Genomic DNA, 27,635 nt, shown 5'->3' with positions numbered 1-27,635 from the left:
CAAACTACCTAAAAGAAAGACAATTTCAGGTCAAAGTATCACATACCCTATCAAAGACGTTCTACCAAGAAAATGGCATCCCACAAGGATCATCACTGGCAGTCACACTCTTTCTCTTGGCCATTAATGATATTGTCGAAACAATCAAAGTTCCTGTAAAAGCTAATTTATTCGCCGATGACTTTAACATTTTTTGCAGAAGCAAAAACCTAAAAACCGTCCAAGAATTACTCCAAATAAGTGCTAACAGCTTATCAGATTGGTCAAAAAAAACTGGCTTCTCATTCTCTAACCTCAAATCCAAAAGTATTATATTTACAAAACAAAAAAAAATAAAAGATCTCAATATAATACTAGACAACTTAGTTATACCTCACCATAATAAAATTAAAATTCTAGGAATAACATTCGATTCCAAACTCAATTGGATACCTCATCTAAAAAATATTCGTGACTCGTTATCTCAAAAACTCAACATAATCAAAATAATTGCCCACACATCATGGGGTGGTGACAGCGCATCTCTTTTAATGATCTATAAAGCGTTAATTCGATCTAAAACAGATTATGGATCAATACTGTTAAAAAATGCCAAAACCAACCACTTAAACATGGTTCAAACTAAACTAAATACTGCTATAAGACTTTCAATAGGGGGATTCAAATCCAGCCCAATTGAGAGTATTAGAAACATTGCTAATGAAATCCCACCTAACCATAGAAGAGAAAAACTACTGCTATTATATTGTGCCAGAACCAAAAGAAATATCAACAATCCAGCCATCAAAGTAATAAATGCACACATACAGCAAGCCGAAAAAGAAAATATAAAAATAAACAATATTTTAGAAAGAAAACCGTACATTTTTCCCCCTTGGAACACAACATTCAATGTTAACCTTACTTTAACTCAATTCAAAAAAGAAAACACAATGCCATCCATATATAAAAACATGCTCAACAACATATTGCAAGAACACCCAAACAGTGTACACATATACACTGATGCATCCAAAACAAATGACGGTGTTGGTCTCGCTATGATAATAAACAATCAAACAATAGCATACAAACTTCCAACTCAAGCATCAATATTCACAGCAGAAGCGATGGCAATATACAAAGCTGTAAAATATTTCCACACTGAATATTCAAACCACCAAACAAAATGTATAATACTTAGCGACTCACTCAGCAATTTAATTGCCATCACAAATACTCGAAACCAAACAGATATCACTAAGCTAATACAAGAAGAAACTTTTCTTGCAGAAAATAAAAATATATACATCCAGTTTGTATGGATTCCGGGCCACATCGGCATTCCAGGAAATGAAATGGCTGATCAAGAAGCCCATAATGCAATCACCTCCAAATTAACTGCAACCATAAAGTCCATCACATTTGCAGATGCAAAAAACGAAATTAAACTACACACAAACAATAAATGGCATTCCTACTGGCGAAAACTCAACACCAAACTCAATAAAATAAAAAACAATATAAATCTATGGATAAATCTTGAACTCAGTAGAAAAGAAGAAACCATAATAAACCGTCTCCGAATTGGTCACACACACCTAACTCACAGCTATTTGATGACCAAAGACGATCCTCCACTATGCGACGCGTGCAATGTACTTTTAACGGTCAACCACGTCATCACAGAATGTCAAAAATACAACATGTATCGAAATCAATACCACATATCAGAACAAATTTGTCAAGCACTAGGACCAAACCCACAAGACGTTAAAAACTTAATTTTATTCTTAAAAAAAACAGAATTGTACAATTTAATTTAATGTAACCATGTAAATGCTAAAATACTAACAATGTAATCTAAAATTCATGTACTAATGGCCTAGTTGTCGATGTATATTTCAGATCAATAAAAAAAAAAAAAAAAAAAATTAGGGGATTATATTTAATGCTAATCTAAATAGTTAATCCAAGTATTCGCAGTTATATCAATTTAAGTTTAAAATAAAAACTTTATATTCAAAATCATTATAGTCAATATCGTCTTACAAATAAATATTGTTAAATGTTATTCGATTAAACAATTATAGGGATATAAAGTACCTACTTAATAGTTTTAAGTACTTAAAATCCTGTACAAACATAAGTTCAAAAACTAAAATAAATTGTATGTCATTAAAAAATAAAATGTCTTCTGCTATGGCCGTTGAATAATTTAAATTTATTTCGTCAGATATCATATTGAATCATGATGGTTGGTTGTTGTTACTAAACGGGCCACATACTTTAAAATGTAATTACAGCTATAATATTATAAGTACTATATGTATTGATACAACGAATCTTACCAATGATGATAACGTTATCGTTTATATAATAACATTATAATTCCCGTGCGTTTCCACAAATCATGGTTTTATAATATTTTTGTTTCACCTACTCAACTTTATGATTATATTGTTGATTTGGGGAGAATTAAAACGTAATGGAAATATCTATACACGAATCTAAAGCAAATATTATGTAAATACAAGTCAAATACTTTTGAATTCAAAGTCATCTCGTCAAATTTGTATTGGGTTCGGGGTGTGGCGTGAACCTATATGTAAGGCTTGGATCCACGATATATCGTCATATTTGTATCGATGATGAAGGCGTGGGACTATATAGTTTGTGGCCAAGTCACAAATAGTAAAAGAAAAATACGCGAACGACTTAACGGGCGTCTCCGACTCAACCGGTTATCGTGCACGGCGAAACGACCACTACAAGCCGAGCGGGCCTCGTGCGTCAAATGCGTCTGGAAGGGATGCCGCGACAATGTTTTAGCATATAAATACCGTGTCTCGGGTCTCTATATTCACCAGTTCATTTCTGTACACAGTCATCGAGCATTTCGATTAAACAAACACAAAACAGTCAATAAAATGGCCGCTAAGGTAAGTCACTCAGTCTTATAATACATAATATGTGACGAAACATATAAAAAAAATTTAAAAGTGTGAACAAAAAAAATAAAATAATTTTGATTTTAATTCCGAAATGTTGCTTTACAGTTGATCATCTTCGCCGCATGCGTGGTTTCCGCCATCGCCCAATACCCCGCCCCAGCCTACAAGCCCGCTTACCCGGCCGCTTACCCAGCACCCGCTTACTCGGCACCAAAGGCTTACGCCCCAGAGCCCGCCTACGCCCCGGCCCCGTACAACTTCGAGTACAGCGTCAACGACCCGTCCACATACGACGTCAAGAGCCAATCCGAATACGCTGACGGCAACGGTTACGTCAAGGGATCCTACAGCCTTTTGGAAGCCGACGGTTCCACCCGCGTCGTTGAATACACCGCCGATGACTACAACGGTTTCAACGCCGAAGTCAAGAAAATCGACGGAGGATACAAGGCCCCATACAGCGCACCGGCCTACAAGCCCGCCTACCCAGCTGCACCAGCTTACCCAGCACCAGCCTACCCAGCACCTGCTTACAAGCCAGCCCCATACAAGCCAGCTTATTAATTCGTCCTCCAATGATGATGATGACGGTGGTAATAATAATAATTATTATCGTTCGTAACCATATTATCATTATACAACATAATGTTATAATATTATCGTTGTTCCGTCTCCTTCCGACTGTCCCTACTCAGCTGTTACACGGTTCCACTGTCCTGGAGTCCGCCGCTCACCAGTTGTTTGTATTATTATCATTGATTCATTTGTTTTTGTTTAAATGATTGTGTACATTACCGTGTAAATAAATCATTCATCATATTCACCAAAAAATCGTTTTGTCTTATTGTCATTATTATTATAATTTGTTGGTATTTCACATAATACATTTTATGTGATACCGTGTTGTGGAAACTCGGTGAGCACAAAATGGCCACTTCATAATATTATGATGGACATTACGTTGGCGTAAATGAACAAGCTAATTTACAACTTCAGTTCGAATACGCTGACGGTCACCCGCACAATCGACTTGTACAACACTGCTTGTACACCATTCCTAACTTGGACATTATCCGGCACCAGCTTACAAGCTATCTCATTAATATGTATCCACACTACAATTTTAACCACATTCCAAATACTTTCCTGATCTTATAAAGTGCGGTTACAAATCTTACAGTTTTAACAATATATCGTACTATCGTAGGCTTGTACATTCCCAAGTAAATGAATTATTCAACGTCGTTATTGCCAAACCTTTTTATTTATTATTATTTTCATCTAATGTGATTATACCATAGAAATAATACAATGTTAAATAATTGATATTTTAAATAAAATGAGATTATGTAAAAATTAATAGGTTAACACTATATTGACATTGGCTTATAAAGAGTTTGTTGCTTTAAAAGTCTTAATAACCTGACTTTTCAGTTTATTGCCCATTTAAACATTCAAGGTAACAATAAATACCTACAATTATCTCGAAGTGTTTAATATACAGTTATACTTGTTTGCTTTGTAGTCTTAGATCGGCACGTTACTGAACAAATCTATGCGTAACGCGTACTAAGCAAACAACTTTGATTGTATGTTCTAGTAACTTTTTAGAAATCGTTTAGACCGAATGGTTTTTACATTTATCAAACGTTCCAGGAAATCCGGTAAAAATATTGAAAATGTATTAAAAAGTAAGCATTATATATATAGATTGGTCGAAAATGCTGGTTGTATAATCGCAATGAATGGAAATATATCCGTTATCATTAATCATTATACTTTGGCTAACAGTTGGACTACAGAATTAAAGGCGACAAGAAGAGAAAAATAAAAAATAGTCTTTCATATTATAGGTATATATGTATTTTTTTTTACATTTATCTTTGTGAAGATTGATAAATCGACAACCTCTTCAAGTTAGGTGTCCAATATCGTTTAGTGGTTCTGTACGACAAAATGATGGATCATTTGAAAATGCAGTGTAACACGTGACAAAACAATACCAATTGGATTACTCGTAACACGTCAATCGAAATGGTGCATATATTATAAGTTATTACGTAAAACGAAATGCTGAAAACAAAATATGTTCATTTAATCGTGAATGTTTCTAAATTAGACACAGCTAGTATTTAATAGGCTTTTGACCGTTTTGCTTTCATCGCAGCCAGAGGTGGATTTTTGGTTCTACTTCAAAAAGTAGAAATTTTAATCGAGTTGCACATGCATAAAGTAATTACTATGACGACCATTGTAATGATGGATTATTGAAAAATTGAGTATTCTTTATTTTTTTTTGTCTAGGCACAACAACTTTTTTTCTCAACATAATTATCACAAAATATGTAAACTTAAAACATGTTTATGGGATAGACGTGTTTTAATATAAACGGAATATGATTTAAAATACACGAACTTGCATAGCAATATAAATTATAGTATTTCTGTTCAAAAGTCTTAGCAGATTTGAATAATAAATAATAAAAATATTTGAATATTAATTTATAAATTTTACATGTCATAAGATATATTTTTTAAGACTGAAAATACTGACAAGAATACCAAAATAAAGCGTGGAGCACTAATGCAGCATAATTTCGCTTCACTTTTTTCAGAAAGTGCTATATAATATACATTTGAAAGGAACTATAAATAAATACGTACATATAAACAATTTACTTGTTGAGATTTTAATGTTTATTGAATTTATCTAATAATCCATTTGATCTGGGTAATAAAATGTAATTAAAACTACTACCTAGTACAAATAATATTAATATAAACATAACCAACACTATACTTATCAAATGAATGAAAAAAAACAATGCGTTACTTTACCTTAGATTGGTACGTTAGGGTTGTGACGGTTGGTACGGTAAGTTAGCACTTGCAAGGTTTTTGCCACAATGAATCCGGGTGGTCACCCATCCGGGAACTAGTGGCAGGGGACGTTACTTACTCTCAACCACGTTGCGTGTTTGATTATATAGCCACCATGCCGCGCTAAGCCACTAATATTGTTTGAACCTCTGAGTATTATGATATGTACCTACATTTTTTTTTAGGAAACTTATCACGTCTCGTATCAATAAATATAATCAGGTAAAATGTCAAGTGCCTTTTTAAAATTATGTACGTTACCGGAAAAACGTTAGTTTTAGTGTTTTCGCAATTTTCTCAATAGGACTTTTGTAAAGTTTCATCAGTGTCTAATTTCCAATCCATTGAGTGTCCTATATATTTGTGAAACTTTTAAAGTACCTACTCCTTCAACCCGAAATAGTGTTTAGAGACTCGTGCACTATATAATTAAAAAAAGAAATATACGCAACTTTAAAATCAATAACGCACTACGATAATTTTATTGACTTGTTGTTTATAACCTTAGTATTTTTACTATTAAGTCCGAAGTCTTAATTTAACAATGCTCATTTGTATTGCAGAAACTGCATGCAATAACCAATTTGTGTTAACATTACCTAATAGGTATTTGGTACTTGGATACTCCAACATTAAAATGCAAAAATTGTTTTGATCAATAATAACCGTACAAGTATTACGGATATTATTGACTATTAATATAAATTATTTAGATCAGGGTAGATCCAACCTTAAGTAGTTTGTGAGCCAAATTACACATTTATATAAATACTGAATAGGGGAGGGAGATGGGCTAAGTAAAAAAAAATTAGTATTTTTATTCATATTTTATTTTATAACATTTTTTATCATAATATATAATATACAAGTTATCAAATTTTAGATTAATATTAATTTATTATTATGATGATTAGGTTACATAAATATATTTAGAATTTGGAATTTTAATAATTAATGTATAGTTAGCATTGTTTTGTCTCTCGTAAAAACTTTAAAATTGGAAGCAAAAAAAAGACGTCGAGGGCCACAGGTTGAACCACCAGCTTTACGTGTGATTTGTTTTGCTTTGACACAATATTTATCCTCAGATTAGTTTAAAATAGCAATAGTATTTACTATTTATCCAACAAATTAATTTATCACACAGTTTCTACCATAAAAATAACAAAATATTATAATAATATTAATAACATGGTTTCTAATCGTCTATGCAACATTATAGAACGTGCCCACTCATACGTTACATAGCGTTCGTAATAAACTTATTCAAACGACAACCAGTAATAATACAAGACACAAGTAAAATGTATTTCTTTAAAGCTCTATTCAAAATGTACGTTTTACACGTATTATTACAACACATTGTTCTGTGTTTAATTACAATGGATCCTTGAATACGAATCGTGATTTGCGACGTCCATTAACCGGGATATGGGTTGGCCGAAAACTGAATCATTATATCATCGATACATCCATCACTAGCCGCAGTGTAATAAAGAGGTAGGTATAAGGACCTTCTGACCCGTTGGATGGAAAACATTCGTTTCGAATGAATTAATAATAGCCAATATTATTATAGGGATCACAATATTATGTTCGATTGTATTGAGAGAAAACTTAAAAGTAGGTCATTGTTGGAATATATTAAATCCGATAACTGGAAAGGCATTGTTTCGACGAAATTAGCGCAAATCGTTTGTAGTATAATTGTTCTGTGGACATCATAGTGAAATTGGTTGGAAAATATTGTTAAGATGTTGTATCGATTCCCATGTAAGGATGAAAATCAAGGTTCCGGGAATGAAACGGAAATATTATGTCTATAAGGATTGTTGTTTCAATCCACGTCGCCTTTCCATCCGAAAGCTAGGCAAATCGGAGATGGGGCGAAGGCCTTTTTACAATAAATTTACGTAGGCCAATTATTGTAGATGACTGTTTTTTTTTACTACAAAGAAATATATCACCTAAATTCCAAGTCAAGGGAAAAATTAATACCGTGAAACTAAAATTTACAACAAATGTATTTTGCCATCTGTATTCAATAATAATATTATTAATGAAAGATATTAAACTGTACAATTTAGTTTAAGTAATTTAAGTATGTACATTTAAGTATGTAGGCTTCAACTTTATATAAAAAAAAAAAAAAATAGAAATAGAAATATTTTAAGACAATACTGTTTGTTGTATTCACAATTATAAGTATTTGATTTTCAAATTTTTATCTCATACATTAAGAAAAAAAAATAATTTAATATTATTAAATAAAAATTATTTATTTTTTTTTTGAATTATTATTTTAGACAATATAATAGACTGAGGTGAGTCGTATTTCAGTAAATTATTGATGCAAGTACCTATCTACTTATTAGTTATTACTACATTCTTAATATTTTTACCGTAGGTACCAAATTCTTTGGCTTTAACTTTATAAGACTATATTACGTAATTGCAATTTTCAATACAAAATTCTTACACAGTAAATTGTGTAGTTCATAAATTTTATTTATAATTACCTATCGAATATTATTCTAATAGTTTCATCAGTTTTATTTATTAGTATTTAAATATTTAAATGTAGAGTTTATGATGTAAATCTGTATAGGATTTAACTATATATACCTAAGCATACGTTTTGTTTAACTATCTAAAATCTAAATCCATACCGTATCGAAACTTAAAAAACGTAAAGTCATGTATCAATTTGTTGATTTGTTCATCATCATTAAGTACATATTTTGTTTTATGTAAAAACTTGAAATTAAAAAATTTTTAATTTTAAAACAATACATTGTTACGAAATTTTAAATATGCAACAAATAATAAATTAACGTTCATAAGTATAGTGTTAACTTTAATTCGTTTTTGAGATTATAGACACGAAAATTAATAAGCGTATAATTTATTATTCGTTCGGTACCTACTTGCATATATGGTAATATTATAGTTTTTTTATTAGAAATAAACAATCTATACACGTAATGTACAATAAGCTTATGTGTTCAGAGAATACAAGACGTGAGAAATTGAATAAACTATTATAGTTAAATAAAAAAAAAAAATCGATGGCCGAAAAATCCGTAAAATATATTGCAACATTGAACACGACTCGTGTTTAAATGAAATCACAATTTTGATTTATGCGATTTGAAAACAAACTTGCACTTATTTAAAACTAAACCGAGATCGTTAGCGCGATCGAATATAATAATAATATAATAATACATCATAATACCTAATATATTAATATAATATGTAATAATATCGCAGCGTGTCAAATGGTTACACCGTCAATCAATCGATTTATGACGTTTAGGTACACACACCACACACACACCTATACACACACACACACACACACACACACACACACACACACACACACACACACACACACACGTTCGCATTATAAATGGTTATTAAGCGGACGAAAACTTACTATCATTTTTAAATATTACATAATGCGAATGTTCATTAAAAAGACATAAACCGGTATTAGCGGGCGTCTGGTGGACGTCGGGCGCGCGTGGTCCCACTGACATTGACCCAATATTACACAAACGTAGGTACGGTATACTATGTTATATTTATACATTATACTATGCATATTATACGAGGTGTATGCACTAGGTATATTATGGGCGCTAATACCTATTAATACAGTTATATTCTTTCATTTTTTATTTTCTGTTATTTATTATTATTATTATTCACTCTTTCTTTCCTCTCTCGATATGCTGCAAGTACCTACCCATAATATAATATAATACCACGCACATTCCTTTTCATTATTCGACCGACGCACGTTATTAGTACCTGTACATGCACGGTTTATGTAGGTATATTTTAATAAAAATTACACGGTTCATAAACTGCCGCCGTCGTCATGTGGACAAAAACACGGCCGTTGCCGCACATAGATCTCTTCCAATCGATTTATCGGTATGATTTACGACCAGATTCGCGCGATGGGCGTCGCTATAATATGTAATGTTATAAGAATAATAATAATAATAATAATATTGTAACGGCTCACGAGCATATTATTATTATCATACTGCAGTGGTGTTTCACGACGAAAAAACATACACGTGCATAAATTAATAGCTAATATGTAATAATATTATACCATAACCGTATAAAATAATAACAATAAATATGTGAATAAATTATCACTGCAGCGGCGAGCTGCAATTCGATTGTTATAACGACAGCGAACGCACAGGGAGCAGGGCAGGTACTATGCAGTTATATTGTGTGGCGGTGAACCGACGAAAGTGAACTGTGAACGGGGCCTGACCTATCTACTCGGGTTGTAAAGGTATCTGCAGTGTTACTTAACACACGAACTAATACTATAAGTTTTTAATTACGCCGTGAGCGAATTTCGTTTAATATGTTTCGTCCAAAAACGCCCCTCGAGAACGACGAATGCAGCAGTGAAGTACCCGCCTATTGTTTTCAGAAATCTGTACCTGTGACATATTATTATGTCCTATGGATGAATGTAAGATCGTATATGGGGACACCTATATTACCTTTTAGATTCAGAGCGGCGTGAGCAATATGTACCTGCCATATGTAATATGTAATATTCCAAACCGTTTTCAATTTAGTGTTGATCGTCGACGGCGTGTTGTACTATTAAAGTGTGACAGTTTCAAATAATATAACGCGAGGGAATGTTGGTGTTATCAAAAATGTTTTTCAAAACATACTTCAAATAATGCCGACTCATCTTACATACTTCAGACAGTGGAGACAAATTGCGAGTTACCTCTGAGATAAATGATGCCTATATTACCCATCAGCTATATAACAAACCGTATTTTAAAATATTAAGTAGATTTTAATCTATCTAAGGGTTAAAAATAGAAACCAAAATCGTTTATATCACATTAATTACTGTGTTACTGTAATTTAGAATTCCATTGATAGGTGGTGTTTATACCCGGAAATTTATGATTTATCAATTTTACAAAAATATAAATACTATATATAGCTAAAATAAAATATATATCTTATATCAAAAAAAAAAAAACGTATGTGTAAAAAGTGAAAATGTTGTCAATAATCAAAAACGTTTGGTGACAAATAGACTAGTTTACAGTGATATATATTGTTGACATAAGTCAATTAAAAAAACTATAAAGTTTCTTTATTTTTACAACTACATAAAAACATCACCATATTATTATATTAAGCAGTAAATAACCTTCAATCATTTTACTGATTTTATACGATTTTGATGAAAGCAGTAAAATGTATGTATCACGTTTTAGTGTGCATTATTATTTGCATATAAACAACATAATATAATACCTATTTAGTCTTGTATTTTATATAGGAATAACGTATACTATTGTTGTTTATCGGTTTTTTATTTTTATTACGTATACCTAGATTAAATTGGTAATAAACCAAAACTATCCAGGAAATCTATATGATCAGCAAAACCCATACGTAATACATTGATTATAATGATTTAAAAAAATACATTTCATATGCTATAATAAGCACTGTAAATGAAACATATAATATTTGTACGTGCTGTTCTACAGTAGTTAGGTGTCTATTAAAATTATTAACATGTGTTGGATTTTTACAAAATGTATTTTCTCAATGTTTATCTATATATTTAAATACCTACTGAAATCGCATTCTATTAACTGCTAACGTTTAGTCAATTAGACGATCAACACATTTTATCAAGATAAACCACACAACCTATAATAATAATTAATACTAAAATAATGTTATATACGTCTTGTATATGAGTACTACAACATACCCATGTTGGTACAACGGGTGATGCTGTACGCTCAATCCGATAAGCCAGATTTACAGCTGCGTCGTGTGGCGAGGGCATGGTAACTGTGGACTTATAATAGTGGCAACCATATTGGTTTAAAAGTTGAGCTGTAGTCAATTCTTTGTTTACTCGCTTGGTACTTACATTATACCAATAAAGTAACTCCAATCACAATGCGATTTAATAGACACGACACGACACATGACGTCGCTGTGAATTTAACTTGAAGCGTAAGATCTGCGCGGCACGTCAGACAAACCGCGGAAATGGTACCTAAATGGTACCTAAACGGTAATTATACCTGCGTAACGATTGTGTCAGACTAGTGCAGAATGACGCTCAAGACAACAACTCCTTATCACTTGATATTGTGTATTATCATATTATTGTAATCACAGCACAATGCCAATAATATTTTATTGTTATCATCATCGAGGAGTGTATACCAGATATTATATACCGGAGAGGTATTATAGTAACAATATTAATGTTTGAAAGAAAAACAAGACACGGTTATTATATAGTATTATGATGGTCAGTATAATAATATAATAATATGTCGTGTAATAAATTATTTACAAAATATATAATATTTATATGCGAGTTGTACACACACGACTGTTGTGACTCGCGGTTTGGTGTAGGTAACGGTCACATTGCGTTGGTTTCACCGCCGAAGACGAGATCGCCCGGAAGTGCTGATGCGATAGACGAGGAATCGGTTATTAGTATGCCTTGTACGGGGCTGGCTTGTAGGCCGGTGCGGAGTAAGCGGGTGCTGGGTATGCGGCGGGTGCTGGGTAGGCTGGTGCGGCGTATGCGGGCTTGTAGGCCGGGGCGGCTTTGTAGGCTGGGGCTGGGGCGCTGTACGGGGCCTTGTATCCTCCTTCGATTTTCTTGACCTCGGCGTTGAAACCGTTGTAGTCATCGGCGGTGTACTCTACGACGCGGGTGGAGCCGTCGGCTTCGACGAGGCTGTACGATCCCTTGACGTTGCCGTTGCCGTCGCTGTACTCGGACTGGCTCTTGACGTCGTATGTGGACGGGTCGTTGACGCTGTACTCGAAGTTGTATGGGGCCGGTGCGTAGGCGGGCTCTGGGGCGTAAGCCTTTGGTGCCGAGTAAGCGGGCGCCGAGTAAGCTGGTTTGTAAGCCGGGGCTGGGTATTGGGCGATGGCGGACACCACGCAAGCGGCGAAGATGATCAACTGCAATACGAAATCGTTTGTAATATAATATTATAATGATAGGCTGCAAATAAAACAAAACATAATAGCGATAACAGTCTAATATTATATGAATATGACGAGTTACGCGCAGTAGCTCAAGTAGACGACCGTTCAACTCGTCGAGTGTCAGCCGATGGCCGCGAGCGATAAACCGACCGAAGAATCATAAAGTCGTAGGTGGGTAATATTATAATGTTATCGCTACCACCGCGAGCAATATATAATATTATTATATTGTCGGCCCGCGTGCCGGATTTTCTCGGACAACCAAAACAACCGCGTTTTGTCGTTTTCGTTTTCGTTTACCTTAGCTGCCATTTTTGTTTGTGTGTTTGAGTTTTTCGTTTCTTCGAGATATAACTCTTGACGACGAGATCGGTGACTGGTGAATCTGTCCACGGCGATCGCCGTATTTATATGCCGCCAGTTATCGTCCGCACAATCCCTTCCACACATCGTACGCACGAGTATTCCCCGGACAAGACCGCGTACTTTCGATATTATGGTTATAGGTACGGTATAGCACTGCGGTATACCTATTTTGCTATTATTATCGCGCATGTACCTACCAACCGGTTGCGATATAATATACGATTGCCGCAGCGTATACCAGGTTATCGGTACATTATTATTATATCTGTATTTTCAGCTCCTTGCAACGATATTGCAGGCGGCGGCGGCGTAAAGGGAAAAATCGTCAAGGACACGTCGTCGTCATCGTCATAGTCTATTCGGGTTAATTTGGTATCGAGGAGAGAAAAAAAAATGTTTGCCGCCGACCGACTTGCAGGACCCGTGGAACATATTTTATTTCCAAATGATTTAAATTATACGTTGTCTGCAGGTGGTTACGAGTGCCCGTAATAACTACAACAGCCGTCTGTGGTGTATTTGTAGTGTTGTACCATAATGTGCACCAATTACCAATAATATGTACGTTTCGTGTGCAGTAATATAATATTTCGACAAATTTTCGTATTTGTGTGTTAAGTGTATGGCTTGTCATGAGTAATGATATTATGTTTATAGAACATCGTATCATGATTTTTAATAAAATAATTTGTTGAATGTCATAATGGTCTTTTATTTAGTAAGTATACAATATAATACTATATGGTATACAACGTGATACTACTACCAATTTAGTACTTATCTGAATTTGAACATTTTTTTTTTGTTTGTTTTAAATACATATTATTACAAATTGAGGTTTGTTCATTTTACTGAATTATTATTTCATTATTATTATTATTATTTTTTAAACCTTCGTTTTATTGTTGTAATAATTTAGGTATTGAAATCAGTACTGCCATGCAATTGAATTTGCCTTATTAAGTATTTTGAAAATTTTTGATTTTTTTTGATTTTTTATCCAACGATTCTAATTATTGTTAGCCTATGATTATCACTTTAGAAATACAGTTTATGAAAAGTGAGTTAGGTATTTAATGATTTAATAAGAAAATGGAACACGAAATTAACATCATCATTTAACTGGCATAGTCAGTAGCATCGTGCAGTTGAACACATCAATTATTAATTAATGAACACCAATTTCAGTTATGAATTAATTAAATTTTTTTTTTTTGGTTGTCCGATATCATATTACATTAGGTAAATACCTATGTTAATACCTAAACCACGGAATATTAATTTTGTATTCAATATTTTTTAGGGGGTACGTTGTATTGATGTATATGCAATGAATGTAATAAACGAGGGGAATAAATTAATTTTGTCACTAATGCCCATTATTTTTTTTCATTTAGTTGTAACTTTTTTTTTTATTAGACTCCTTGTATACGATGTCAATAAAAGGTATATGAAATGTAATATGACCGTGTTTAAAATTAAAATTGATCAAGTGGTGATTAAAATGGCAACAAAACTACCGCCACGGTCATCATGATAATATAATAACGTTGCAAATATAGAAATACCGTGGACGGGTTAAAATATATTTCAGTTGTTTCAGACTACTCTGATAAAGAATTGGAAAAATAACGAAAACACTATAGCTTAATTCGTCAAAGTTGTAATTATTTAATTTTTTTGTTTTTTTTTTTTATAAAGTTCGAAGAACAATAATTTCAAACAGAAGAGCTATTATAAATATTTCTCAAAATAAAGAACAATTTTCAATCCTAAGAATTTCATTGTAACACATTTTTTTATATTAATTAGAGCTTCAACTACTATAAGGTTGTTGGCTTAAATAATAATTAATATGAAACATACTATCGTATATTATGTATTTCCATTCAACTTGTATTGTCTATTAAAGCTTTTAAAATGCATTGCATCCTATTTTTAACCAGAATCCATCATGTGTAAAGGAGATAATAGAATATAATAGGTAGGTATACTCTCTAGGTAGGTACGTGAGACTTGTTTTAAATACGAAATATGATTAAAATAATAAAATGTATAAATACTGTTAAGCGAGTGCCCATTAAAAAAACATCGATATCGATATGGACCAGGCACTGTGTTGTTCATATATATAAATAATATACATTATACATAACTATATAATTTTATTATTTTATTTAAGATATAAGTGTTGTTAGTTGATCATTAATAGACCATTTTTGTTGACTGTACAATTAAAGTAGGCGGTGTTACACCACTTACACCCAATGGGTGGCAAATAGGTGCGCTGCGCTTTCCCTATTATAGATGAGTTTAAGTACATTGTGTCATTGAATGTATGTATTATGAATAATGTTTATGTATATTATTCACTACCTACATTTTCCAACGAATATAAGATGGATAATTTGGTTTTATTTTGAATAATATGATAATTTAACGATATACCTATTCATATTCTATAATAATATAATAATGTATATTATATAATATAATAATTATATAGGTAGTACACATAAAATAATAATTGTAGTAGGTACCTATACCTATGTATCCAACTAGTTTTACGATGGCATATTATAAGTAGGTAATATACGTATACCTTACCAATCAGCAATTTTAATATAACGTATAATTTAATAAATTGATCGTTTTTCTATAGGCCATTATTTAAAGAGCATTAGAGAAGTGGTTGTGATGTTGTATTAAATACCTATTCAAGCTATTATTATCGCATTATAAAAACGATTTCGTGTATAATTTGTGTAGAAGTTTTTTTAGAGTAATCTAATTTGTGGAATATAATATTTTCCTAAGCGTAGACAAAATAAAGAAATTTAAGTTATTATAATAATTTTACAGTTGTAAGTGAATATATATCGAACAGAAAAACCATTTGAATTATTTAAAAGGAAAAAAAATTGATTTCTGTGCCAATATTAGATGGCCAGACAAGAAAATATAAAATAAAAGGTGTGAGTGTAGACTTACTTGTTTTAGTGCCCTACGGGCTTAAAAAATATATTATTTATGTAATTGTATCATTATTTTATTGAGTATGACCTTTTATTAAACCTGAATTTTCTATAAATGGTATTTAAAAAAAAGATATACGACATTACAACTAACGAAAGATATATTAAAACTTCTGTCCCACGCGTCCATATCAATGTAAACTGGATCAACTACAAATTAATAATTTATCATTCTTTATAGTATGCCAACGGAATATTTGTGGTAAATTCATATTTTTATTTAGAAATTTGTAACTTTAAGTTTATGAAAATATAGAGTGGGTTACTTTCGTTTCATCACTTCGATAGCAAATGCAAACGTTACACATAATACGCTTGTAATTTGTATACAATTATTGTAAAAATAAAGAAAGAAATCACAACAATACTATTATAGGTGTACGAAACGACGCACGATTTGGACAATGTTTCTGGATAGTAGATCAGTATTTATTTTTATTTAATCGCAGTCCAGCATTTTAATAGTGAACGTAGACCTTGACCTTTGTATTCTCAATTATAATCGTACATGAATATGATTTATTTGAATTTATTATAGGGCGTTCAATTATTATTATTCGTGACATAATAATTGGAAACAGTTAAGATAGCCTCAAAAGTACCTATATCGGAAATAACTACAGTAACTATAGTAAGTAGCACTATTTCCATTGAAGGTGGCCGGTGTGATTTGGAGGTTAGATGCAATTGTGTGTGGTTGCCATATAATTAGCGTTAATTTAAGAAGTACTCGTGATGAGTTATTATAATAATTTACTATCGTTCTGCAGTAATTTTTAGTTTAAAATATGTCCTAAGTAGACGGTCAAATATGGAAATTATTACGGTCGTTGAAGTGCAGATTTTGTCGTTATACTCCGATAGCAGCTATCAATTTTAATATGTTTACACGCCTTGTATATTATATGCCAATACATGCGATTCAATTATCTATATGCATATTATGTTTTCAAGGAGGAGATTTCGGGTGATTGGTAAATAAATTGCATATTATAATATTATATTATAGCTGCTGTTCGGGGTTATGTCGTGTTTCATATCAGCATGTCCGAGAGTTCAACGGAAACTAATGAAGTGTGATCAGGGAGGTCATATTATTATATAGGAATGTTACAGTCGTATGATCACGATTTTTTTTTTCATTTATTTATTTATGGGTTAACAATAACGAACTCACGTCATTGTATGAATAAAATATCGAAAGCTCAGCATTTGTGTAATACTTTATTCGATTATTTTCTTATTGTAAAGCAGGTGTAAGCAGGTGGTTTTTTTTATTGTTTTATATCAGTACCAACGAAATATATTATATAATATATAACGTGATAACCTTTATAGTTTTAAGTTTGGTGTAGCGTTCCACTATAAAGAAATTTTGGAATTTTATATACAGTTTTCAAAAAATTAGACTAGTTACTAAAAAAAAAAAATTAATACAACAATTTATTTAAATTTTTTCCCTTATTTTTTTTACGGCTTCAAAACCGAGTCATTAAAAATGTCTTCAAAACCATTAAAAATCTTTACATTCACCATTAAATGAATATCTATAAATTTAAGTTAAGTTAACTTGAGTACTTTAATAAAGGTTTTCTTACAGGAAATAAATTAAACAAGGTAATGTTTCTATTTTCACAATAGTGAGTACGACCCTTTCATTTTTCTAATGGGAGCTTTCAAGTAGGTAGTGTTTGCGTGAGGTTTTTACTGAACCTTCCATATTCACGTAGGCTTAGGTCCTTTTTTTTGATTTTATGTCAAAACAGTAAGTAGTTTCAGAGGTATTAATAAACTTAGGAGTTTATTGCAAGGTTTTTTTTTTATTCTCTGTGAACTGAACATGTGTCTTACGACGACGGTACAAACACTAGCCGGGAAATGATTTATTTAGCCTTATAATATTATGTATCTTCTTTATCAAAAACATGTTCTTCAGGGTTTTAGTAAATTATCATAATTTGTTTTTTTAACTAATTAAGTATTATAATAATATTATAAATGAATGATATATTTATTATTAAATTAAACATAATAATAATAATAATAATGTAGTCATTTTAATCTATGTTGACGAGAAAAGAAGTGTTTAATACATGTTGAATGCTATAAATAAAAAGTTTTAAAACCTCATCTTTATTATTCTGAATGAGATATAAAATATATTTTAAAAGTATCAACTCATAAATTGTTTTGATACGCACTTAAAATTTGAAAAAGCACATGAACACATTAGTTAACCAAGATCCTTTCATGAATCTTCATAATAATGTAATGATTTATCATTGCTTTCAAATTTTTAGTTTAACACAACACTATATATTATTATCTTTCGTCGAGCTGTCCGAAGCGGAATGAGTGCCTAACACACAACGCTTTGAATCGTATATATATATATATATATATATACTTTTACTTTTTGTTTTTGATTTATAATAATAATGTATTAAAGATTTAAAATCATCTGTTGATGGCAATTTATTTAAATCGTATATTTCGTAACGACATAACATAACGTTAATAATATTATTATTATATATCTATTATTATGATACCTTATCATGTAACAGGTACTTGTTGTAGCTGTAAACGGTAAAATCTTAACCATCGACTTTAATCATTTTTGCCGATAATGTTTAATATTATTGTATACCGATCAACTATGGTATAATCAACTATGCCTTTATCGTTGTAGTTTCAACGATTGAAACCGTATCGAACGGCAATAATAAGAGTGTATTTTAGCAGGTGAAAACAAATAATAAAAACAAGTGTGATTTTAACGTTTTGTAAATATATATTAAACTATACATTTACACAACAATAAATACAGGTATTTGATCGTAAGGTGTTGTCTACGATACACAGAGATGGAAGGAGAGTACATATAATCATATACTATTACAATATAAAATGGGTAATAAATACATTATAATAATAATAATGATATGTGACTCTTGAGCCGCACACTTGTTGAACAGCAGTTTGCCGTCAACTAGTATTTGGCCCCGGAAGATTGGAAGAACATTTTATACAATTTGAAAAGATGGAAACAAATTAGTATGCCTTGTATGGGGCAGGCTTGTAAGCCGGTGCAGAGTAAGCGGGTGCTGGGTATGCGGCGGGTGCTGGGTAAGCTGGTGCGGCGTATGCGGGCTTGTAGGCTGGGGCGGCTTTGTAGGCTGGGGCTGGGGCGCTGTATGGGGCCTTGTATCCTCCTTCGATTTTCTTGACTTCGGCGTTGAATCCGTAGTTGTCGGCGGTGTATTCGACGACGCGGGTGGAACCGTCGGCTTCCAAGAGGCTGTAAGATCCCTTGACGTAACCGTTGGCGTCAGCGTATTCGGATTGGCTCTTGACGTCGTATGTGGATGGGTCGTTGACGCTGTATTCGAAGTTGTATGGCTTGGGTGGGTAGGCGGGTTCCGGAGCGTAGGCTTTCGGTGCGGCGTATGCGGGTGCGGCGTATGCTGGTGCTGGGTAAGCGGCTGCTGGGTAAGCGGGCTTGTAGGCCGGTGCGGGGTATTGGGCGATGGCGGAAACCACGCATGCGGCGAAGATGATCAACTGTAACAAAATATGACGGTTACTGGTTAGGTTAGGTTAGGATAAGGTTTAACGAAATAACTTCGCTACACTGCACAGGTATAATATGTATATGATGTGTATTTCTCTAAATTGTGACCCAATAACAATTGTGCAATATTATGCATTTATGATAATTCAAATCGAATATGCATCTAAAATAATAGAAAATCGTCAGAGTTTAAAAAGCATGTGTGAAATAATAAACAGTTAAGACATGCACTGCGTTAGCCGAGCACGATTTTATACTCATTAACGAAAATTAAAACAAAATCATTGTAGGTATAGTTTGTTATTTAGAATCACGTGGTAGTTGGATTATGCGTTATGTCCTACTAAAATTCTGCGTTACGATTACGAGTAAAAATAAAAACACTTACCTTAGCGGCCATTTTAATGATTTTTTGTGTGGTTTTGAGTTAAATAAATAAATAATTTACAATCGAACGATCACGAATGACTGGTGACTGTGACCGTTGAGTTTACACTATTTATGCTAAAAGTTTCGAATGACTTTAATCCCTTCCAGTCGATCAACTCCTTCCAATGCTCTCGATAGTATAACGAACCGGTTACATTGGAGAATAATGATTTAGCCAATAAGGCAACCTCATAACCGAGGAAACATTGGACCTAAGGCTATTGGGTTTGGTTGAACGATAAAAAGAGCAACCTTGAATTTTTGTCCATGCGGTCAAAAACAGTAACTGTCAGTGACGCAAAATTAATTATTTAACATTTTGGATTGGCTGATAATGTCCTTACATAAGCCATCGCGAGGAGTGTATAATATTATTATAATGAAACTCAATTTTTCTTAAAACAAATTATGTCTCGACAATAAAAACATTTTATCAATCACTGTGTACCCGTATAAGCATAATAATATAATATATTATATTGTGCTACTGCAGTCTATATAGAAAATAGGGCATTTAAATAATCTCCGGGCCATGTATGGAACGATCGACAAACGGGCAAATAGACAATATGTATATAATATTGAATATTCATTTGAATGATTAATTATATAATATTATATATTTTATTCATAATAATTAAACGATTTTATCATATGTTTTTGTATAATGTATATATTATAATTTGATATATAAAAAAAATGTTTATTTGTAACCTAACATTTAAAATAGTTGAATTATATTATTAAAAGATTGGTTCACTCTGTTTTAATATATTTTTAAATACCACACCTGATCGAACACAAAAACGATAGGAATTGATAATACGCACCCATACCAAAATATTTGAAACATATATAGGTATAATATAATATTACGAGTGTACGAACGTTACTGTACTTATTACATTATTCGTCGGTCATTGTATTAGAAAGCCCGGTGAGTTGAGACATTTTCAAAGTCGACGGGCGTTATGTAAAATGACCGGATTTTCTACTATGCACACTCTTAACGTCTTATACGCATAAATTATGTATGCACAATATTATCGGTGTGGCTGTACGACCGTATGGGAGTTATACAATTTTGAATCACCTACATACATTGTAGCAGTGGTGTGTTTACCCAATTACGAACATGATCACTAATTACGTAGCCAATTAGTGCGCATAAATTTTTATTTCGTGTTCACTGTAACGGCGAAAAACAATAATTTTAATATCCACGTGATTTAATTTCCAACGCGTACACACTTTTTATATAAAATGATTTCACAAATTGTCACGTTCAAAAATGTTTCTGAGTGGAGCTCGGTCGAAATCGCATTTTGCGAAATTTCTAACACATTTTTCGTCGGTGTTTCTTTTATTGTTTTCCGAAAAAACAAAGAATGACCACTTTAAGGTACTATTCAGATTCGGTTTCCGATGTTTAAAGGTAGGTATAGGTATGCAGTACAATACGGAACGTTTTTTCTTGTACTTATACTCAAACAGGGCGTAATCAGATTTTTTTAAAGAACATTGTAGATAAACACTTTTCTCGCTTTGTTCAGAATCTGGAAACATAATATTGAAACAATGTGTGAGTGAAAGTTTGTTTGGTAGAATTTGATGGAATGTTATATTATCAGTCGTGTGTTTGACGGCGGTTTGATCTATACAGCAACAACAACTTGATAGAATAAAGACGTGTTATAATAATATTGTGATCACTTACGATATTGAAAAACTACGTATAGGTTGGTGCTCTTTATTATATTAAGCAATATAGTGCATCAGACATATTTTTATCGGAATCATTTTCGAGTATTCGACTCTCGGTACCACTATGGCTGACATATTATATAAAGTGCAAATAACGTATTCCTCGAGTGCTTACTATTATTTTGTGGAAATTAGGGTTTTCTAAGTTTTGCAATGATATTTTATATTTATTTGTATTAAATATTTCTTCGCAATCATTTTTCGGGGTAGAAGGACCGCACTAACGGTTTTGTGTTTCACGATAAAAGATCAAAGACCTAACCTGAAACATATCTACTTTTGAGATGTAATTTTTGATTTCTTCAAGTCAATATTAATGATACTCAAATGATAACCATTGAAAATGTCTAGAGAAGATTTTCAAGGAGCTACGCACGGTTTTCACTCATAATCTTTTTTTTGCTTCCAATAGTTATTTACGAGTACCTATAATAATGACACATGCGTCGAAGCGAGACGAGTACTAAACGCCTATAGACTTTTTATTTTGACAGTCTCGTTATGTTTTTAATTTAAATATATCATGTGGGTATTAGATTTTTGTAAACAATAATTAAATAAATATAATTATTTAGATTAAGCCTAGTAAATAATTAATTAATTCAGTGTTACGTCCTATCATCATTAATATAAATGGCTGGTAAAATATTCAAATTGATAAATTAAAACTGTATAATATTGTTTTTAATTCATCAATGATGTATTTAAATTAATTGGTACACTTGTTATTAACAACAACCGGTTTTCCAACAATACGATGCGCTTACATAAAACATCCATCGTACAAGCTGTTTTACATAACATAATAATATAGTAGAACATCAAATGCGCATTTTTTAAATTTTGTACTAACTTCGTACTACTTAGGTACTAATAAGAATGTTGATAGATTATTGTTTAAAAAACATAATATATTATGGATGCTGTGGCTTCTTAATGGTACCTATCAAACATCAGCAATTTTCATAATATCCAATATACATATTATAGCTAGAAAAATATGACAGTATTAAATTTGAAAAGCTGTACTATTTTTAAAACTCAATATGTATTGAATTTGCCTATTCGATATAATGATGTAATCATTTTTCTTTGTTTCCTTGAATTTTGACCTAGGTATAATGAACAACATAATAATGCGTTTACTTTATCTTTCACAACTTTATCATAAATATTTTGTATTTTGGCATTGGATAAACAATGACAATGATGATAGTTAACTTAATTAGTATTATTAATGTGTTTATATTTATGTTAGAAAATTGTATTTTTGTTTTATTTAATAGAAATTAGTAGGAAGGTAGTTGTAGTATCATATTATAATATTTATATGATTTTTTTGTTTAGGTAGTTTAGATTTTCAAGAAACACAAATATTGTTATTTTTAATTTAGATAAATCAAAAATTGTTTTAAGTTATAATAATAAATCGTGGTTCTCTAATAAAGTACTTAATGATATCTGTATTATATGCAATACGCATTGGTAAAAAAAAAATTATAATAATACTATACAAAGGTGTTCATTTTTTTTTAAATTATACTTTTATTATAAGTGTCTTACTAATACGTTTTAGGTATTCTGTATGAAGTAAATAATATAAAATTTAAAGTGGAAACGTTTATGGTGAATAGGTAGGTAAATTTCATATTGTTGTAAATCATACATTTATTAAAATAAAAAAAATTGACATGGGTAATCACATCATTTTAACACGCTAAATCATAATTATCCATCTCTTTCAGATGCAACGATGCCAAACGAAGGAAAAGTAGTCTTTTTTACCTAATACGCGCAACTGTGTAACATATTACGTAAGTCAGTTAACCAAATACAAACATTTTAGTTTATATTGATCCGATGCTTATGAAGTACAAATGGGGATTGTAATTATTCAATTTACAATTATCATTTTTCTTTTAAATCTGTACGATTAGTGATTACTATATAATAGTATACGAGTAATTTGTTTGAATATTATAATCTGCAGAGATGGATACTTATGAGTGAGATTTTTTACGAATAAAATTATATTGTAATAATATTTTGTATATTTTTTAAAAATTTAAAATTTTAGGTAGAAACCAGTTAGATGAGATTCATTCAATATGAATGATTAATTCAATACTTTTGGAAATAGGACTACTATCTCTCGAGTCCTCCTAAAATACACCAGAAGTGAAAAAAAATATACACATATAATAATATACCTATACCATTTATGAAAAGTGGGGTAACGTTTTAATTTGATTCAACCATTGTTATGAAATATTTTAATTATATTATTTGGACTGACTCCACGATACGCAACAATACTCGAATATCTTTAGACTTTGAAGTTAGAACATTGAACACCGATAAACAACTTTATCAGATAATATTATATTACGTGCCAGCTAAATTGAAGGATTTGACGTGCATCTTTTAAAGAACGAATTGATCTGTGTTATAATGCATAAATAAAATATGAATGAATGATATTGTAAGACCAGTAGATTTTGACATGCATCCATCACTGTCCAAAACATTGAGGATTTGTTCAGAGTAAAATATAATAATATAAATAGTAATACTCCTCCATATGGCGACATCTAATGGAAAACACTTTATGCTGTGGATTTAATGTCTAAGATATCATACAATACGATATTATAATATAGTGCTGGACAACGGTTTATTAAAAAAAACATATATATTACAAAAGATTATGATGAAAGTATTATACACGAAACGATGATGCCTGGGTGGCGACGAGATGACGATGTGCCATCGTCAGTATTGGTAAGGTTTGTACGAATGATGAATTGGCTCGTGGTAGCTGGTGGCGAGAGGTGCTTCGTAATGGTGGTGAGCGGGAGCTTCGATTTTCTTCACTTCGGCGTTGAAACCGTGTTCGTGGTCGGCGGTGTAGGTGACCACCCTGGTGGAACCGTCGGCTTCCAGGAGGCTGTACGAGCCTTTGACGTTTCCGTGTCCGTCGTTCGACTCGTGATGGCTCTTGATGTCGTGGGTGTGCGGGTCGTTCACGGCGTACTCGAAGTGGTACGGTGTGGGTGCGTGAGCGTAGTGGTCGACGTCGTGGTGGTCGTAACTGTTGTGCTCGACAATTGTAGGTGGGTAGGCTAGTGCCAGTTGCCCGAACAGGGCGGCGAACACGATCAACTGCAATGTTTAGCAAAGTTTTTTGGATTTGGGATCGGACGCGTGTCGTGTTAGGTTATATTTGTAAAGAATATCTGGCGTTAGTGCGAAAGCGCTGTAGTATATAATTATGTATGATAATATAAAGGTAATATAGACTATAAATGTATTATATTGAAGTGTGATCGAAGTGCATTCTATTTACCAAAGTGGTTACATGCAATTAAGGTGGTATCCTAATTAATGATATTATAGAATTGAAACAGAATGTGACAAATAATTATATTTTTATAGTTATCGGAATAATAATAATAACAAAAATAAATAATATTAAAATTAATTGAATTTAAAATTTGGCAGATAGCGAATTGGTAGAATAATTATTTTCTCTACCATAAACTGTACCCACGACCGAATATAAACATTATGGTAACTTGTATACACTTTGATCATATATTATACCATGTAAATTACTATATTAGGTATAGGGATGTCCTAACATACATGTAGTTGTTACAATATAATTATCTATGGGTTAGGCAAAAACAACACAAGTTTCATTGAGCTTATTATAGAGGCACCTTTACGGGTCAATATAATATAATAATATTTTTTAACTAACTATTAAAATTAGCTTCTTATATGAGATTAATCATGTACAATTATTGAGTATTTTTATTCGTTAAATATGATTAATTCTACTAGCTAGTTTTTTTTTTTTTAGTGAAATTGCCTTTAGGTTAACATCAATATTACACCATCTTAATTCTTAAAACTTGAGTATTTTCGAATTCAATGAGTTTATATTTATTGTAATTTATACATTTTAAATTAGGTTTAAATGTAATCCATATAAACTTTAATCATAGAGGTTTTTGGCCCTACACTGAGGAGTGGCAAATTAACTACGACGTTTGGCCGCATTGCAGTCAAATAAAAACATAATATTCGAAAGACTTTCGTGTAAATAGTCCGTTTGAGTTTAATTGAACTTATGACAAGAATGCAATTGAATAAAAAAATACGAATATGAACAATGAACATAATATACAAATGTAAGCCGTTGTATCGTCATCGTGAAACCGTGGCACCTAGGTAGTTATAAGTTATAGCATGGGTGGGTATTAATTTGTTTGAAAAAATACGAAACGATTAAAACTTTTTGTACAACAATATAGAATGTATTATACTATTACCCTAGATTTGGGTTTGTCTGTTACAAGTATACAAAAGTATATCATATACACTAGGAAAAGTTTGTGGTAATTCTTACCTTAGCTGCCATTTTTGTTTTGTTTGGGTTAATGACTCGGTTTTGAATGAACACTGCAGGAGACTTCTTGTGTGTCTAAGAAAACTGACGATTGTGACTTTTGTGTTTCAGTATTTATATAGAACCAATTCAGATTTTCTTAAATCCCTACCAGTCAATTGTTTACACGGTTATGCTGTATAAGAATAACTAGATCGTGGAAGAGTTTAAAATAATCTTACGAAAATTAACAATATTACTTTTAAAATACATTAGTTCACGGTAATTTGATTTATTGCGCCATAGCACAATCGTGTTATTGTGTTAATTAAAGAATACAAAATAAAAAAATATTTCCTAATGTTATATAGTTATGTATATACTATACATCATAATTCATATAATTATTTCAATATTAATTATAAATAATAATCTCATTATGCATACAAAAATATACAACAGTAGGTACCTACTTATGTAACTTAATATTGTTTTAACAGAATGGAATATTAGTGAATAAAGTTTTTTTTAGATATTATGTATTTATCGAGTATTCATTAAGTTTATTATTAATTTAAATATAAATATATAATAATAATATGTGTGTGTGTGTGTGTGGCAAAGTCTTTAAAATATATGTGAAATAAAAATACACACATACAAGTACAGGTACTTAATATAATTATTCATATTGCCTTGGCATAATACTAATAATATATAATCCTTAAATTTGAAAAACCAGTAGAGTAAAATTAAAATTTACTGTCTTTGCTGATACTCAATAGTTTTCAGCAATTACATTTAAACACATCGATAAAATAATATTTGGCCGATTTTCATAATTATGTTCTTGTTCAGGGAACATATTATTGTTAGGTAGTTACTTAAATATAACCAGTTATAAGTTCCCAATACACGTCTTTATTGACATTTTAATTATATTGACATTATTACAGTAGATACTAAGCATAATAATTTTGAATTTTTGATATAAGACTTCAATCAGTTATTGGCATATGATATGTGCTATTTTTCCAACAATTGTACCAAGATCTAAAACCATCCAAATTATTGTGACTTACTCTAAAACTAAAACCTCAAATCTAGTGGTTTTTTTTTTTGTGTGATTTAATCACTACATGGGAGCCGTACCCTTTCGCATTCCTTTGCCCCCATGCAGCATCGCTTATTTAAATAAGTAAGCATATAAA

The 27,635-nt window shown here is 31.6% G+C and overlaps 5 protein-coding genes across 7 annotated transcripts in view; 2 read left to right on the top strand and 3 right to left on the bottom strand.

Annotated features, from left to right (window-relative positions):
* The window catches only part of LOC132944552 (Kv channel-interacting protein 1-like), a 482,905-nt gene that overhangs the window by 31,930 nt on the left and 423,340 nt on the right, over window positions 1–27,635 (top strand). The gene's annotated exons all lie outside the window — the stretch shown is intronic.
* On the top strand, window positions 2,616–3,764 carry LOC132944555 (cuticle protein 21-like). Its single transcript, XM_061013986.1, has 2 exons — window positions 2,616–2,921; window positions 3,039–3,764. The coding sequence occupies exons 1-2, from the start codon at window positions 2,628–2,630 to the stop codon at window positions 3,495–3,497; spliced, it is 753 nt and encodes a 250-aa protein (XP_060869969.1). The 5' UTR covers window positions 2,616–2,627; the 3' UTR covers window positions 3,498–3,764.
* On the bottom strand, window positions 12,142–13,320 carry LOC132944558 (cuticle protein 7-like). The gene is made up of 2 exons (XM_061013987.1): window positions 13,164–13,320; window positions 12,142–12,836 (listed from the first exon to the last, which is right to left on the bottom strand). The coding sequence occupies exons 1-2, from the start codon at window positions 13,311–13,313 to the stop codon at window positions 12,354–12,356; spliced, it is 633 nt and encodes a 210-aa protein (XP_060869970.1). The 5' UTR covers window positions 13,314–13,320; the 3' UTR covers window positions 12,142–12,353.
* Window positions 19,039–20,385, bottom strand: LOC132944568 (cuticle protein 7-like). Its single transcript, XM_061014003.1, has 2 exons — window positions 20,227–20,385; window positions 19,039–19,828 (listed from the first exon to the last, which is right to left on the bottom strand). The coding sequence occupies exons 1-2, from the start codon at window positions 20,236–20,238 to the stop codon at window positions 19,319–19,321; spliced, it is 522 nt and encodes a 173-aa protein (XP_060869986.1). The 5' UTR covers window positions 20,239–20,385; the 3' UTR covers window positions 19,039–19,318.
* LOC132944581 (cuticle protein 19-like) lies at window positions 24,689–26,588 on the bottom strand. The gene is made up of 2 exons (XM_061014016.1): window positions 26,446–26,588; window positions 24,689–25,193 (listed from the first exon to the last, which is right to left on the bottom strand). Exons 1-2 carry the CDS (start codon window positions 26,455–26,457, stop codon window positions 24,804–24,806), a joined length of 402 nt encoding a protein of 133 aa, XP_060869999.1. The 5' UTR covers window positions 26,458–26,588; the 3' UTR covers window positions 24,689–24,803.

The sequence above is a fragment of the Metopolophium dirhodum genome, chromosome 5 (assembly GCF_019925205.1).
Source record: "Metopolophium dirhodum isolate CAU chromosome 5, ASM1992520v1, whole genome shotgun sequence".
Lineage (NCBI taxonomy): Eukaryota > Metazoa > Arthropoda > Insecta > Hemiptera > Aphididae > Metopolophium > Metopolophium dirhodum.
Note: the sequence above shows the minus strand (reverse complement) of the source record. Positions and strands in the feature narration are given on the sequence as shown.

Bases quoted from the DNA above. Each gene is read 5' to 3' on its own strand.
- LOC132944555 (XM_061013986.1), top strand. From the start codon at position 2,628: ATGATGAAGGCGTGGGACTATATAGTTTGTGGCCAAGTCACAAATAGT. The intron at 2,922-3,038 runs GTAAGTCACTCA...GTTGCTTTACAG, and splicing joins TCAATAAAATGGCCGCTAAG to TTGATCATCTTCGCCGCATG.
- LOC132944558 (XM_061013987.1), bottom strand. From the start codon at position 13,313: ATGTGTGGAAGGGATTGTGCGGACGATAACTGGCGGCATATAAATACG. The intron at 12,837-13,163 runs GTAAACGAAAAC...TTCGTATTGCAG, and splicing joins AAACAAAAATGGCAGCTAAG to TTGATCATCTTCGCCGCTTG.